The 13,046-nt window shown below is 41.4% G+C and overlaps 1 protein-coding gene across 1 annotated transcript in view; it reads right to left on the reverse strand.

Annotated features, from left to right (window-relative positions):
* The window catches only part of LOC142760797 (putative serine protease K12H4.7), a 68,236-nt gene that overhangs the window by 30,011 nt on the left and 25,179 nt on the right, over positions 1-13,046 (reverse strand). Inside the window, exon 5 of the mRNA XM_075863977.1 lies at positions 2,926-3,040. Within this exon, the coding sequence (XP_075720092.1) occupies positions 2,926-3,040 (115 nt within the window). The remainder of the gene's footprint in view (positions 1-2,925; positions 3,041-13,046) is intronic.

A 13,046-nucleotide genomic window follows, 5' to 3' on the forward strand; every position in this document is an offset into this window, starting at 1 on the left:
GATATAAACGAAAAAATAAAAAAAAGTTATGGCTGTCAGAAAATGGCGACACAAAAAAATGATTTTTTTTTTTTTAGAAAAAAAAAAAAAGAGTATTTTTACTGTGGGATCGTAGTGAAACGTAAAAAACGATATAAATTTGGTGTCGCTGTAATCGTATCGACCTGCTGAATAAAGTTAACATGTTGTTTATACTGCACGGTGAACACTGTAAAAAAAAAAAAAGAAACGTGCTGGAATGGCTGTTTTTTGGTTTCCTCATCTCCCAAAAAATGGAATAAATAGTGATAAAAAAAAAAAAAAAAACTCCAAAATGGAACCAATAAAAATTACAGCTCGTTCCACAAAAAATGGCCCGATGCACTCCGCCCAGCTTACATATGCCCCGATGCACTCCACCCAGCTTACATATACCCCGATGTACTCCACCCAGCTTACATATACCCTGATGTACTCCACCCATCTTACATATGCCCCCACATTATAAGCTGAAATACCACTAATACACCAAGCAAAATCTGCGCTTCAAAAGTCAAATGGTGGTCCAACTGAGCCTGGCAGTGTGCCCAAACGGCAATTTATGACCACATATGGGGTATTCTGGAGAACCCGCTTAACAATTTATGGGATGTGTGTCTACGGTGGTACAAGCTGGGCACAACACATTGGGCACTGAAATGGCATATCTGTGGAAAACAGCAATTTTCAATCTGCAACATCTATTGTTTACTCATTTTTGCAAAACACTTGTGCGGTCAAAATGCTCACTACACCCCTAGATAAATTCTTTGAGGGATCTAGTTTCCAAAATGGGGTAATTTTTCGGGAGTATCACTGTACTGGTACTATAGCTCAATGCAACATGGTGTCAAAAAACGAATCTTATAAAATCTCCACTCCAAATACTAAATGGTGCTCCTTCCCTTTAGAGCCTTGCTGTGTGTCCAAATAGCAGTTTATGACCACGTGTGGGGTAAAGAAGTTGCTTTACAAATGTTACGGTGCTTTTTCTCCTTTGTTGAGAAAATGAAAAAATTTTAACTAATGCTGCGTCTTATTGGAAAATAATATCATTTTTCATTTTCACTGCCCATTTCTAATAAAATATATGAGACACCTGTGGGGTCAAAATGCTCACTACACCCCTAGATTAATTCCTCAATAGGTGTAGTTTGCCAAATGGAGTCAGTTTTGGGTAGTTTCCACTGTAATGGTACCTAAGGGGCTTTGCAAAAGAGACATGGCGCAGAAAACCAATCCAGCAAAATCTGCTCTCCAAAAGCCAAATGGCGCTCCTTCCCTTCTGAGCCCTGATGTGTATTCATACAGTACTTTATTACCACATATGGGGTCTCTCCGTACTCTGGAGAAGTTGCTTTACAAATGTTATGGTGATTTTTCTCCTTTATTTGATGAGAAAATGAAACATTTTTACCTAAAGCTACGTCTTAGTGGAAAAAAAAATAAAATGAAATTTTTCATGTTTACTGCCCAATTCTAATGAAATCTATGAAACACCTGTGGGGTCAAAATGCTCACTACACCCCTAGATAAATTCCTCAAGGGGTGTAGTTTCCTAAATGGAGTCACTTTTGGGGGGTTACCACTGTACTGGTACCTTAGGAGCTTTACAAATGCGACATGGTGCAGAGAAATGAATCCAGCAAAATCAGCGCTCCAAAAGCTAAATGGCGTGCCTTCCCTTCTGAGCCCTGATGTGTATTCATACAGTACTTTATTACCACATATGGGGTCTTTCCGTACTCTGGAGAAGTTGCTTTACAAATGTTGGGGTGCTTTTCCTCATTTATTTGTTGAAAAAAAAACAAAAACATTTTGAGGTAAAGCTACATCTTATTGGAAAATAATGTAATTTTTCATTTTCACTGCCCAATTCTAATGAAATCTATGAAACACCTGTGGGGTCAAAATGCTCACTACACCCCTTGATGAATTCCTCAAAGGGTATAGTTTCCCAAATGGAGTCACACTTGTGGGGTTTCCTTTGTTTCGGCACCACAAGACCTCTTCTAACCTGACATGGTGCCTGAAATATAATTTAAGAAAAGGAAGGCCCAGAAATCCTCTAGGTACTACTTTGCTTCTGAGGCCGGTGTTTCAGTCCAGTAGCGCACTGGGGCCACATGTGGGATATTTCTAAAAACTTCAGAATCAGGGCAATAAATATTCATTTGTGTTTCTCTGGTAAAAACCTTCAGTACTACAGGAAAAATGGATTAAAATGGAATTTTTGCAAAAAAAAAAAAAAAAAAAAAAAAAAAATGAAATTTGAAAATTTCCCTTCCACTTTTCTTTAATTCTTGTGAAACGCATAAAGGGTTAAGAAACTTTCTAAATGCTGTTTTGAGTACTTTAAGGGGTGCAGTTTTTAAAATGAGGTGATTTGTGGGGGTTCCTTGTATATAAGGCCCCCAAAGTCACTTCAGAACTGAACTAGCCACTAAAAAAAAAAAAAATAAGCTTTTGAAATTTTTTTGAAAATTTGAGAAATTGCTGCTAAAACTTATACGCCTTGTAACGTCCTAAAAAAATAAAAGGATGTTCAAAAAACAATGCCAATCTAAAGTAGACATATGGGAAATGTTAGCTAGTAACTATTTTGTGTGGTATAACCATCTGTCTTACAAGCAGATACATTTGAATTTAGAAAATGCTAATTTTTTGCACATTTTCGGTGTTTTTCACACAAAAATATTGAATATATCGACCAAATTTGTTCACTAACTTAAAGTACAATATGTCATGAGAAAACAATCTCAGAATCGCTTGGATAGGTATAAGCATTCCAGAGTTATCACATAAAGTGACATGTCAGATTTAAAAAAGGAGGCTGTGTCATAAGGTCCAAAAGTGGCTGCGTCCTGAAGGGGTTAAGATAGTGAACAGGGTAGTAACTGAACTTACCTCAAACTCCCGATTGTCATTGTTATACTGAACTACATCCATAATATACTCAGCAATAGTGTCAAGGAGGAAGGCCATGTCCATTTTGGAACGTATAACCAGGAGTTTACATAGACTTAAAAAAAAAAAAAAAAAAAAAAAAAAAAAAAGTGAAATTAGGTGCATTCGGAACAGCAAACACAGATAAAAGCATTGTAGCATTAGATCATACAAGTGTGACAAATCAGAATCCATACTGTACATAAGACGTGATACAACATGCTATATTTATTTACATTAGTTATGCTGCGTTCAAATCTGTGTCAGGGCTCCGTTCTGTTGGAGCTTTCAGTCGGTACGGAGCCCTGACTGACACAAATGAAAACCATAGGTTTCCGTTTCCGTCACCATTGATTTCAATGGTGACGGATCCGATGTCAATGGTTTCCGTTGTGCAAGGGTTCAGTCGTTTTGACGTAATCAATAGCGTAGTCGACTAAGCTATTGATTCTGCCAAAATGACGGAACCCTTGCACAAATGAGACAAATGGAAACCGTTGGCACCGGATCCGTCACCATTGTGAGAGTGAGTGTGTAAGAGACCTATCTTCTTGCCAATGTGCATTGGACATTACCCAACGTTCTTTTTGTATCTTTACATGTTAGGGCGAGTTTTTTAAACTATTGCTTGGTTTGTATTTTTTTTTCTATACAAGGCGATTCAATAAGTATGACGCAAAAGGGCCTGTAGTTAAAGACTATGTAAACCTTTGATGAACATTTTGTTATTAAACAAGTAAGGCTGGGTTCACAGTTTTTTTTCCAGGAGGAAAAATCTTCCTCAAAATCCTGTTTGGAATTTTGAGGCAGATTTTCCCCTGATGGCACACAGATTTTCGTGGCGTTTCTCGCGCGCGGCCATTGAGCGCCACAGGCATAAAACGCCACTAAATATGCTTTCTTTGCCTCCCATTGAGGTCAATGGGAGGTTAGAGGCGTAAACGCCCGAAGATAGGGCATGTCCCCTTTTCCCCCACGAGCCGGTTTTTCCACTCGCGGAAAAAAAAAAAGCGCCTCCGTCTCCCATTGAAATGAATGGGAGGCAGTTTCAGCCGTTTTTTTGGCGCGTTTTCCGCATCAAAAAAACTCAGTGTGAACCCAGCCTTAGTGCGTTTGGTGTAACTTTTTAGTTAGTCTGTATTCAAATATTTTAGATACAACTGCTCTGTATTCTGAATACAGAGCAGCTGTATTGTGATGAAATTTACCATCGCTCCTTTAGTGGAAGCCATAAAAACCAGTGTAAACAGAGCCTTAGGGTATGTGCACACGTAGTGACCAAAAACGTCTGAAAATACGGAGCTGTTTTCAAGGGAAAACAGCCCCTGATTTTCAGACGTTTTTTGAGCAACTCGAGTTTTTCGCGGCGCTTTCTACGTCCGTTTTTGGAGCGGTTTTCATTGGAGTCTGAGAAAACGGCTCCAAAAACGTCCAAAGAAGTGTCCTGCACTTCGACGAGGCAGTCATATTACGCGTCGTCGTTTGACAGCTGTCAAACGTCGACGCGTAAATTACAGGTCGTCGGCACAGTACGTCGGCAAACCCATTCAAATGAATGGGCAGATGTTCGCCGACGTATTGCAGCCCTATTTTCAGACGTAAAACTAGGCATAATACGCCTCGTTTACGTCTGAAAATAGGTCGTGTGAACCCAGCCTTATAATGATTCGCTTGATGGTTGTCCTAAGCTCCTGCAGAGTTCAATTTTGGACTACACAAGACATTGTGCAAGTTTGGTAAAAAAAACAAAAAACAAAAAAAAAAAAACTTGATCCTATGCCAATGACACATGTCCCAACCAAACAGAAAGTGATGACTAAGTAGTCAATGTGCTCCATTATTCCTTTCAGGGTCTCTTCTCCCTGTAGAAATACAACCTCACCACTTCTGCCAGATAAGACTGTTCACATCTGCGTCGGAGTCTCCATCCGTCACATTTGACAGCATGCTGCAAAAGTTAGGAACGACATGATGGAACCCTAATGGACCCCATAGTAAGTCAATGGTGTCCTTCAGGCCAATTTTGAGTGACAACTATTCAACACAAAAATAGTTAACTATAAGGGTATGTTCACACCGCTTATTTTGGGCTGTTTTTCGGGCTGGAAAATCGTAAGCAGAACACCTCTAAACATCTGGGCATGGATTTCAATGGGAAAAACTGCGTTCTGTTCCAACGGGACGTTCTTTTACGCAGTTTTTAAAAACTCCCGCGTAAAAAACGCCTGTGAAAAAGAAGAAGTGCATGTCACTTTAGAAGAACAGCTCCAAAAACGGCCGTAAAAAAAAAAAAAAAAAAAAAAAGCTGCGAAAAACGAGTTTGCTTAAAAGACGGCTGAAAATCAGGAGCGGTTTTCCCTTGAAAACAGCTCAAAAACACATCTGAAAGTACAGAGCTAAGTGTGTGAACATACCCTAAGGCCTCATGCACACGACCGTAGCCATGTGAACGGCCGTGATTTTCGGGTCAGCCGGCCACAGAGTGACACTAGCGAACCGCCCGCAAATTGCGGGCCGTACACATGGCCTGGATGTGCCCGTTCTTTCTGCGGTCCGGGCTCCTGGGCCATGCACGGACTGTGGACACCAGTCGTGTTCATGGCCCCATAGGAATGAATGGGGCTGCAATTCTCCCGTGGATTTTCGGGGGAATTGCAGCCGCAAAAGCACGTTCATGTGCATGGGGCCTAAGGGTGGATTCACACATGGTAGATTTTGTTGCAGAAATTTTTGCCACTGAAAATTAGTTCCATTCATCTGAATGGGGAGGTGTCTGCAGCAGGTGAATAGATTTCTACAAGTTCTATTCAGATGAATGGAATGGATTTTCAGTAGCAGAAACTGTTGCACCAAAATCTACCACATGAGAAGTAACCCTTAAAAAAGCCAAAGACCTTATTAATAGCATCAATTCATTTCCTATCAATGTAATCTAGCCACAGTAATTTCCAGACATTTAATCACTGAAGAAGTCCAGTTATGAGTTTTCAGGAATAGAAGCGCTCTTTGACAATCAGTAAAGATTATACCTAAAATCAGAGCATAATCAAAAATGCAAATATTAAATGTCACATTAACCCCTTGAAGTCCAAGACTTGTTTTTTCATTTTTCACTCCCTGCCTTCGAAGACCCATAACTTTTATTTTTCCGTCAATTGAGTGGTGTGGAGGCTTGTTTTTTGCGGGAGGAGTTGTAGTTTCTATTGGCACAATTTAAAGTACCATATAACGTACTGGGTAACTGAAAAAAATAATTCTATATGGAGTGGAATTGGGTTCTGCTTTTAAGTCTTTCACCAAGTGGTAAAAATTACAAATTAACTTTATTCTGCTGGTCCACACAATTAGAGATTCCAAATTTGTATAGTTTTTTTTTTTTAAATGTTTTACAAGGAAAAATTATTTGTTCAAATAAAAATAGTCTTGCCATATGAAAACCATAACTTTATTTTTTCATTGATTGGGTGGAGTGAGGCTTTATTTGTTGCGGGATGAGCTTTAGTTTTTATTGGTAAATAGACCGGTTGATCACTTTTGGCACATTTTTTTTAGTGCCAAGTTGACCAAAAGACAGCGATTCTGGAGTTATTTATGTTTTTTGCATTCAGCACACGAGTTAAATAAGGTCATATCGTAATAGTTCAGACTTCTAGCGATAACAATTTTGTTTGTTTGTTTACATTAATTTAGGTTTAACCCCTTCCCGACATGCGCCGTACATGTACGGCACTGTCGGGAGGTGCTTCCCGCAAAGCGCCGTATATGTACGGCGCAGTGATGGTGCGGGCTCAGAAGCAGAGCCGGCACCATCACCGTGGGGTGACAGCTGTATTATACAGCTGGCACCCTCCTGTAACTGCCAGGACCGGAGCTACTCTCCGATCCGGCAGATTAACCCCTCAGATGCTGCGCTCAATAGAGCGCAGCATCTGATAGGTTTTCACCCTACCGGCAACCCAGTGATGCAATCGCTGGGTTGCTGTGGCAATCGGACGCCAGAAAATGGCGTCCGAGTCTGCCTTGTACGGGAGCCGATGAGGACCCGCCTGCGGCGAGTCCTCATAGGATTGCTGTCAGTGAATAACTGACAGCGCTAATACACTGCACTACGTATGTAGTGCAGTGTATTAGAGTAACGATCGGGGCATCAGGCCCTCATGTCCCCTAGTGGGACAAGTCAGAAAAGTAAAAAAAATGATAATAAAAATGTGGTAAAACAATAAAAACACACATTTCAAATAAAAAAGCTAAACTGACTTTTTTCCCATAGTAAGTCTTTTATGATGGTAAAAACCGTAAAAATGTAAAAAAAAAAAACTATACATAATTGGTATCGCCGCGTCCGTAACGACCCAAACTACAAAACTATTATGTAATTTATCCCGCACGGTGAACGCCGTAAAAAAAAAAACAAAAAAAAAAAAACATGAAAAACTGCGCCAGAATCTTTGTTTTTAGGTCACATCTCCTTCCAAAAAAGGCTATAAAAAGTGATCAAAAAGTCACATTTACTCCAAAATAGTACTAATAAAAACGGCAATCCGTCCCGCAAAAAATAATTCCTGACACTGCTTTGTGCACCCAAAAATAAAAAAGTTATGGGTCTTAGAATATGGCGACACAGAAAACAAATGATTTTATAAAACAAGTGATTTTATTGTGCAAAAGCACCAAATTTATATAGTGGTTTTTTTATGTATTGCAATCGCCGTAATCATATCGACCCGCAGAATAAAGCTAACATGTAATTTAGGGCGCACTGTGGATGCCGATAAAAAACAACAATAAAAAACGATTCCAGAATTGCTTGTTTTTGGTAATTTCCTTAACCAAAAAAAAAAAATTAAAAAAAGTGATCAAAAAGTCGTATGTGTTCTAAAATGATACCAATAAAATCTACAGCTCGTCTCGCAAAAAACAAGCCCGCACACCGCTCAATCAACTGAAAAACAAAAAAAGTTACGGCACTAGTAATGCGGTGATGAAAAAACATCTCAATGCGCAGGCCGGAGGGGAACATTCCTTCCGTTTCAGGAACTAGGAAAGGGAATGGACACAGCACATCCGCTGGAAGCGAGGGCGCCCGTATTATACCAGCGCAAAACTTTCCCAGTAATATTTCCCAAACTACGAAGGAGAAAAAGTCCCCAAAAGGTGCAGTGTAAAGAGTGTTACAAAAGGGGGATAAGAAAGAAAACCGTTTATCAGTGTGACACCGGCCTGTGCATAACGGATCGCTTCACAGCATAACACACATCTATGGATAATTGTATTATTTACCCCATTATTATACCCTCTTATTATGCCCTGATGTACTCCGCACAGATTACATATACCCCTGATGTACTCCGCACAGATTACATATACCCCTGATGTACTCCGCACAGATTACATATACCCTGATGTACTCCGCACAGATTACATATACCCCTGATATACTCCGCACAGATTACATATGCCCTGATGTAGGGATGTCACGATACCAGAATTTGGACTTCGATACCGATACTTCGTTTAGTATTGCGATTTCGATACCAATTTCGATACTTTTGCCAACAGTAATAAAAAAAAAAAAATCTTCCGTTTTCTGATGTGAGGCGCGACGTGTGATGAATTTTGAACGCGCCTCACATTAATAGTAATTAATCCCATCATGTTTCTCAGTCATAATGGGTTAATGTGCGAGGTACATGATGGGGTTAATTACTATTAATGTGAGGAACATGGAGGGTAAATTCATCGCACCTCGCGCCTCACAATAATAAGTGAATGAAAGCCGTGTTTATTTCATTTTTTTACAGCGTTCACATCATAAATGATGCAAAAACATTGTTGTGCGCGCCATTACTGAATGTGTGTATTTTATGTATTGAGACTTATTTTAATGTTTATTGTAAAAAAGGTGAAGGTGTCTTTTTTTTACATTTAACAATACTTTGTTTTTACTTTATTTTTAAACTTTAATGTACTGACATATATCAGATATGTGCCAGTACATTAGCCTGTGGACAGATAGCACACAGGCAGTTGTTAGGACATACTTGGGTATGTCCTAACAACAAGAAATATGGTAAGACAGCCCTGGTGTCCGTCAATAGACCCTGGGCTGTCTGCCCATATATGGTATGGCCCTCGATCGCGTCACAGGAATTCCCTGTGACGCGATCCAGGGGCATCCCCCCTTCTCATTTTCTCCTGAATGCTGCAGTCAGCTGTGATCGCAGCATTCAGGGGAATAACGGCGGAGATGAGAGGTTTCTCTGATCTCCGCCGTTATAGAGCGGGGCTGTGTAATACAGCCATTGCCCCGCTCCTGACAGGAAGTGCGCGCGCGGTCAGCATGAGGAGAAGCGGCCGGCGCTGCACTAATGAGCGGCGGTTCAGGCACGGAGGACAGAACATGGGTGTGTTTTGCAGAGCGCCCGCCATGTTCTGTCTCCAGTGCCGCCGCTCATAAGTACAGCGCTGGCCGCATCGCATCATCCTGACCGTGCGCACATGTTATCAGGACTCAGGAGCGGGGCTGTGGCTGAATTACACAGCCGCAGCTGCGCTCCCATACATTCATGTATTACTATACTGAGCTGTGCGGCTGCGCAGCAAAGTATCGAAATACAGGAAATAGCGGTATCGAACCGTTTAGGGATGCAAAGTATCGAAACAGTATCGAAGTTTCGATGCACCGTGCATCCCTACCCTGATGTTCTCCGCACAGATTACATATGCCACCACATTATAAACGGAAATACCAGCAAAACTCAAACAAAACTACCAAGCAAAATCCATGATCAAAATGGCGGTCTATTCCTTTTTAGCCCTACAGCGTGCCCAAACAGCAATTTATGGCCACAAGTAAGGCATTACCATACCCGGGAGAACCCGCTTAACAATTTATGGGGTAAGATTCTCTAGGGGCACAACATATTGTTCGGTGAATGGGCAGATCAGTGGAAACATTGCAATTTTCACTTTGTATCATCCACTGCGTATTCATTTCTGAAAAACACATGTGGAGTCTAAATTCTCACTACACCCCTTGATAAATGCCTTTAGGGGTGTAGTTTCTAAAACGGGGTCACTTTTGTTTGGTACATCAGGGGTTTTGCAAATGCAACATGGCGTCCGCAAACCATTCCAGCAAAATCTACGCTCCAAAAGATAAATACCGCTCTTTTTCTTCTGAATGCTCCCACATACGTAAACAGCTGATTATAACCACATATGGGGTGTTACCGTACTCGGGAGAAATTACTTTACAAATGTTGAGGTGCTTTTTCTTCTCTATTCCGTGTAAAAATGAAAAATGTTGATCTAAAACTACATCTTGTTGGAAAAAAAAAAATATATTTTTCATTTTCATAGCTTAAAGGGGTTGTCCGAGATATATTTTTATTTAAAAGTTAAACACACAATACACACATTAAATATTCCCTAATATACTTGCCTGTGCAATCTTGCTTCTGTTCTCCGTTCTGGCAGCTCTTTTCTTCAGATCACCTGTCTTCTGACGTCACGTTTTCTTCCTCCTCCACTGTCGTGTCGTGTCCCGATCACATGGTCTCGCCCCAGCGAGACCTCGGATGGGACACGACACGTCACTGGAGATGTGTCGTTTCTGCGGGTGCCCGCCCAGCCTATGCAGCTTTTTTTCACTGTGAGCGCGCCTATGAGTGTTCACAGTGAAAAAAGTGAAGAGGGACGGCACCTGCGGACTAGAGAGGTACAGTGACCTCTGTACTTTTAGTTCTTCCCCTATCAAAGCCTACACATAGTAGGCTTTGATAGGGGATCAGACAACTCGATGCAGCACACGGGTCGCATGCAGCCCTTGAGGCTGTTATCTGCGACCCGCGGGACACCGTTGCGCCGTAGCACCGAGCAGGCCCAAGGAGGAGCCGCACTACTCTATTATAGGCTCTGCTACGATGTCAGGAGTCCCGGAGCAGAGCGTATAATATTAAACTGTAAAAGATCTTCTGGGGTCCTGTATCTAAGCCTACATTGTTAGGCTTAGATACAGTGGCTAAAAAAAATTGTCACACATGGAGCCTGTATCTAAGCCTAACACAATGTATGCTTAGATACAGGACCCCAGATGACATTCTTTTTATTCCTGTATAAGATTTGTGTTTTGGGGCCCTGTAGCTAAGCCTAACATGTATTCTTAGATACATGGCCCATGTGTGACACTGTCTGCTTGGGTAATGTATCTAAGGCTACCTTGTGGTAGGCTTAGATACATGGTCAAACAGACAGTATCACACATGAGCAGTGTATCTAAGCATCACTTTTTTTTTCTTAGTTATGTGTTTTTTACAGTTCAAGGACTACTTCAATGACACCCTTTTTTATTTTTAATAAAATCGTTAACCAGTGTTGTGTGTTATTTCATTACAATATTTTTTCTATGTCCTCATTTATTTTAAAATGTATTACTAGTTCATTACTGTCTAACAGCGTCCATTAGTAAGGCTTCATGCACACGAGCGTGTGTATTTTACACGCGTGAAAAACTTGCGTCAATCATGTCTGTGCGTTACGGCGGATTTACACGAACGTGCTATACGTCCGTGCAACCCGCGTGGTTTTCACGCGGGTCGCACGGACCTATGCAAGTCTATGGGGGCATGCAGACTGTCCGTGAGTTTTGCCCAGCGTAAGTACGCTGCGTAAAACTCGCGACATGTTCTATATTTCTGCGTTTTTCGAGGATCACGCACCCATTGAAGTCAATGGGTGCGTAAAAATCACGCGCACCACACAGAAGCACTTCTGTGGGACGTGCGTGATTCGCGCAACAGCAGTAAAAAGTATGAATGTAAACAGGAAAGCACCACGTTCTTTTCTGTTTACAAACATCCAAACGTAGTGCCATAATGATGGTGGCTGCGCGAAAAGCACGCAGCTGCGCACCATATGAACATGACACGGAGCTGTCAAGTGCATTTTGTGCACGCAAAACGCCACTGTATTTGCGTGCGCAAAACGCACACGCTCGTGTAAATCCGCCCTTATGCATCAGTGTGCTTTTCGATTGTCATGTGTTATTCACGCACTCACAAAGCCAGCACATTTTTTTTATCTAACAAATTGTGTAAATCACGCACCAAACACGTGTGTGCGGTGCGTGGTTTTCACGCATGCATTGACTTCAATGTGAGTGTAGGTGCAGGATAACGCACCAATAGAGGACATGCAGTATGTTTCACGCAGCGGACTCTCGCTGCGTGAAAAGTCACGCATGTGTCAACGGCCCCATTGAAATAAATGGGTCGCGTGTGTTGTGCGTTTTTTCAAAGCACAGCACACGGACGTGATTCACGCTTGTGTAAATCGTGCCTAAGGCCCCATTCTCAACAGGGTGAATCTCGCCCGTGTGCTGATCGTGAAAACCACGCACAGCACACGCGACCCATTATTTTAAATTGGCCTGTTTTCATATGCGTTTCTCACGGGCGTCAATCTTACACGCAAGTGTGCATGAGGCATAAGACGGGGCTGGACGAAAGCAAAAAAAGCTGCAAACAACGGCGCAAAAAACAAACAACGCCAAAAAGGCTACAATAAACGCGGGGAAAAACATTTAAAAAAAAAAATGTGAAAAAAACAGCAAACAAAGAGGCAAAGAACGCCACGAAAAACGACAGGGAAAACGCCACGAAAGACGCAGAAAAAAAAAAACCCCAAAAAAAATACGCGAAAAGCGTAGAAAAAAAGGCTATGATAAACGACACGCAAAACGACGAAAAAAATATCGTGGAAAATGACGCGAAAAAAGCCGCAAACAAAGAGGCAAAGAAGGCTGCGAAAAAAAAAACGGGGAAAACCACATGAAAGACGCAACGAAAAACGCATAAAAAATTTCCGAGAACAACGACGCAAAAAAAGAAACGATAAACGACGCGAAAAAAAGGATACGATAAACGAAACGGAAAACACATTCAAAAACATCGCAAAAAAAGACGCAAACAAACAAGCAAAAAAAGCCAAGATAAAGTAAGCGGAAAACGCCCCGAAAAAAATCGGCAAAGAAAAACGCAAACAGCGCACAAAAAACGCCGGGAAAAACGACGCAAAAAACA

Source organism: Rhinoderma darwinii, chromosome 4 (assembly GCF_050947455.1).
Source record: "Rhinoderma darwinii isolate aRhiDar2 chromosome 4, aRhiDar2.hap1, whole genome shotgun sequence".
Classification (NCBI taxonomy): Eukaryota; Metazoa; Chordata; class Amphibia; order Anura; family Rhinodermatidae; genus Rhinoderma; species Rhinoderma darwinii.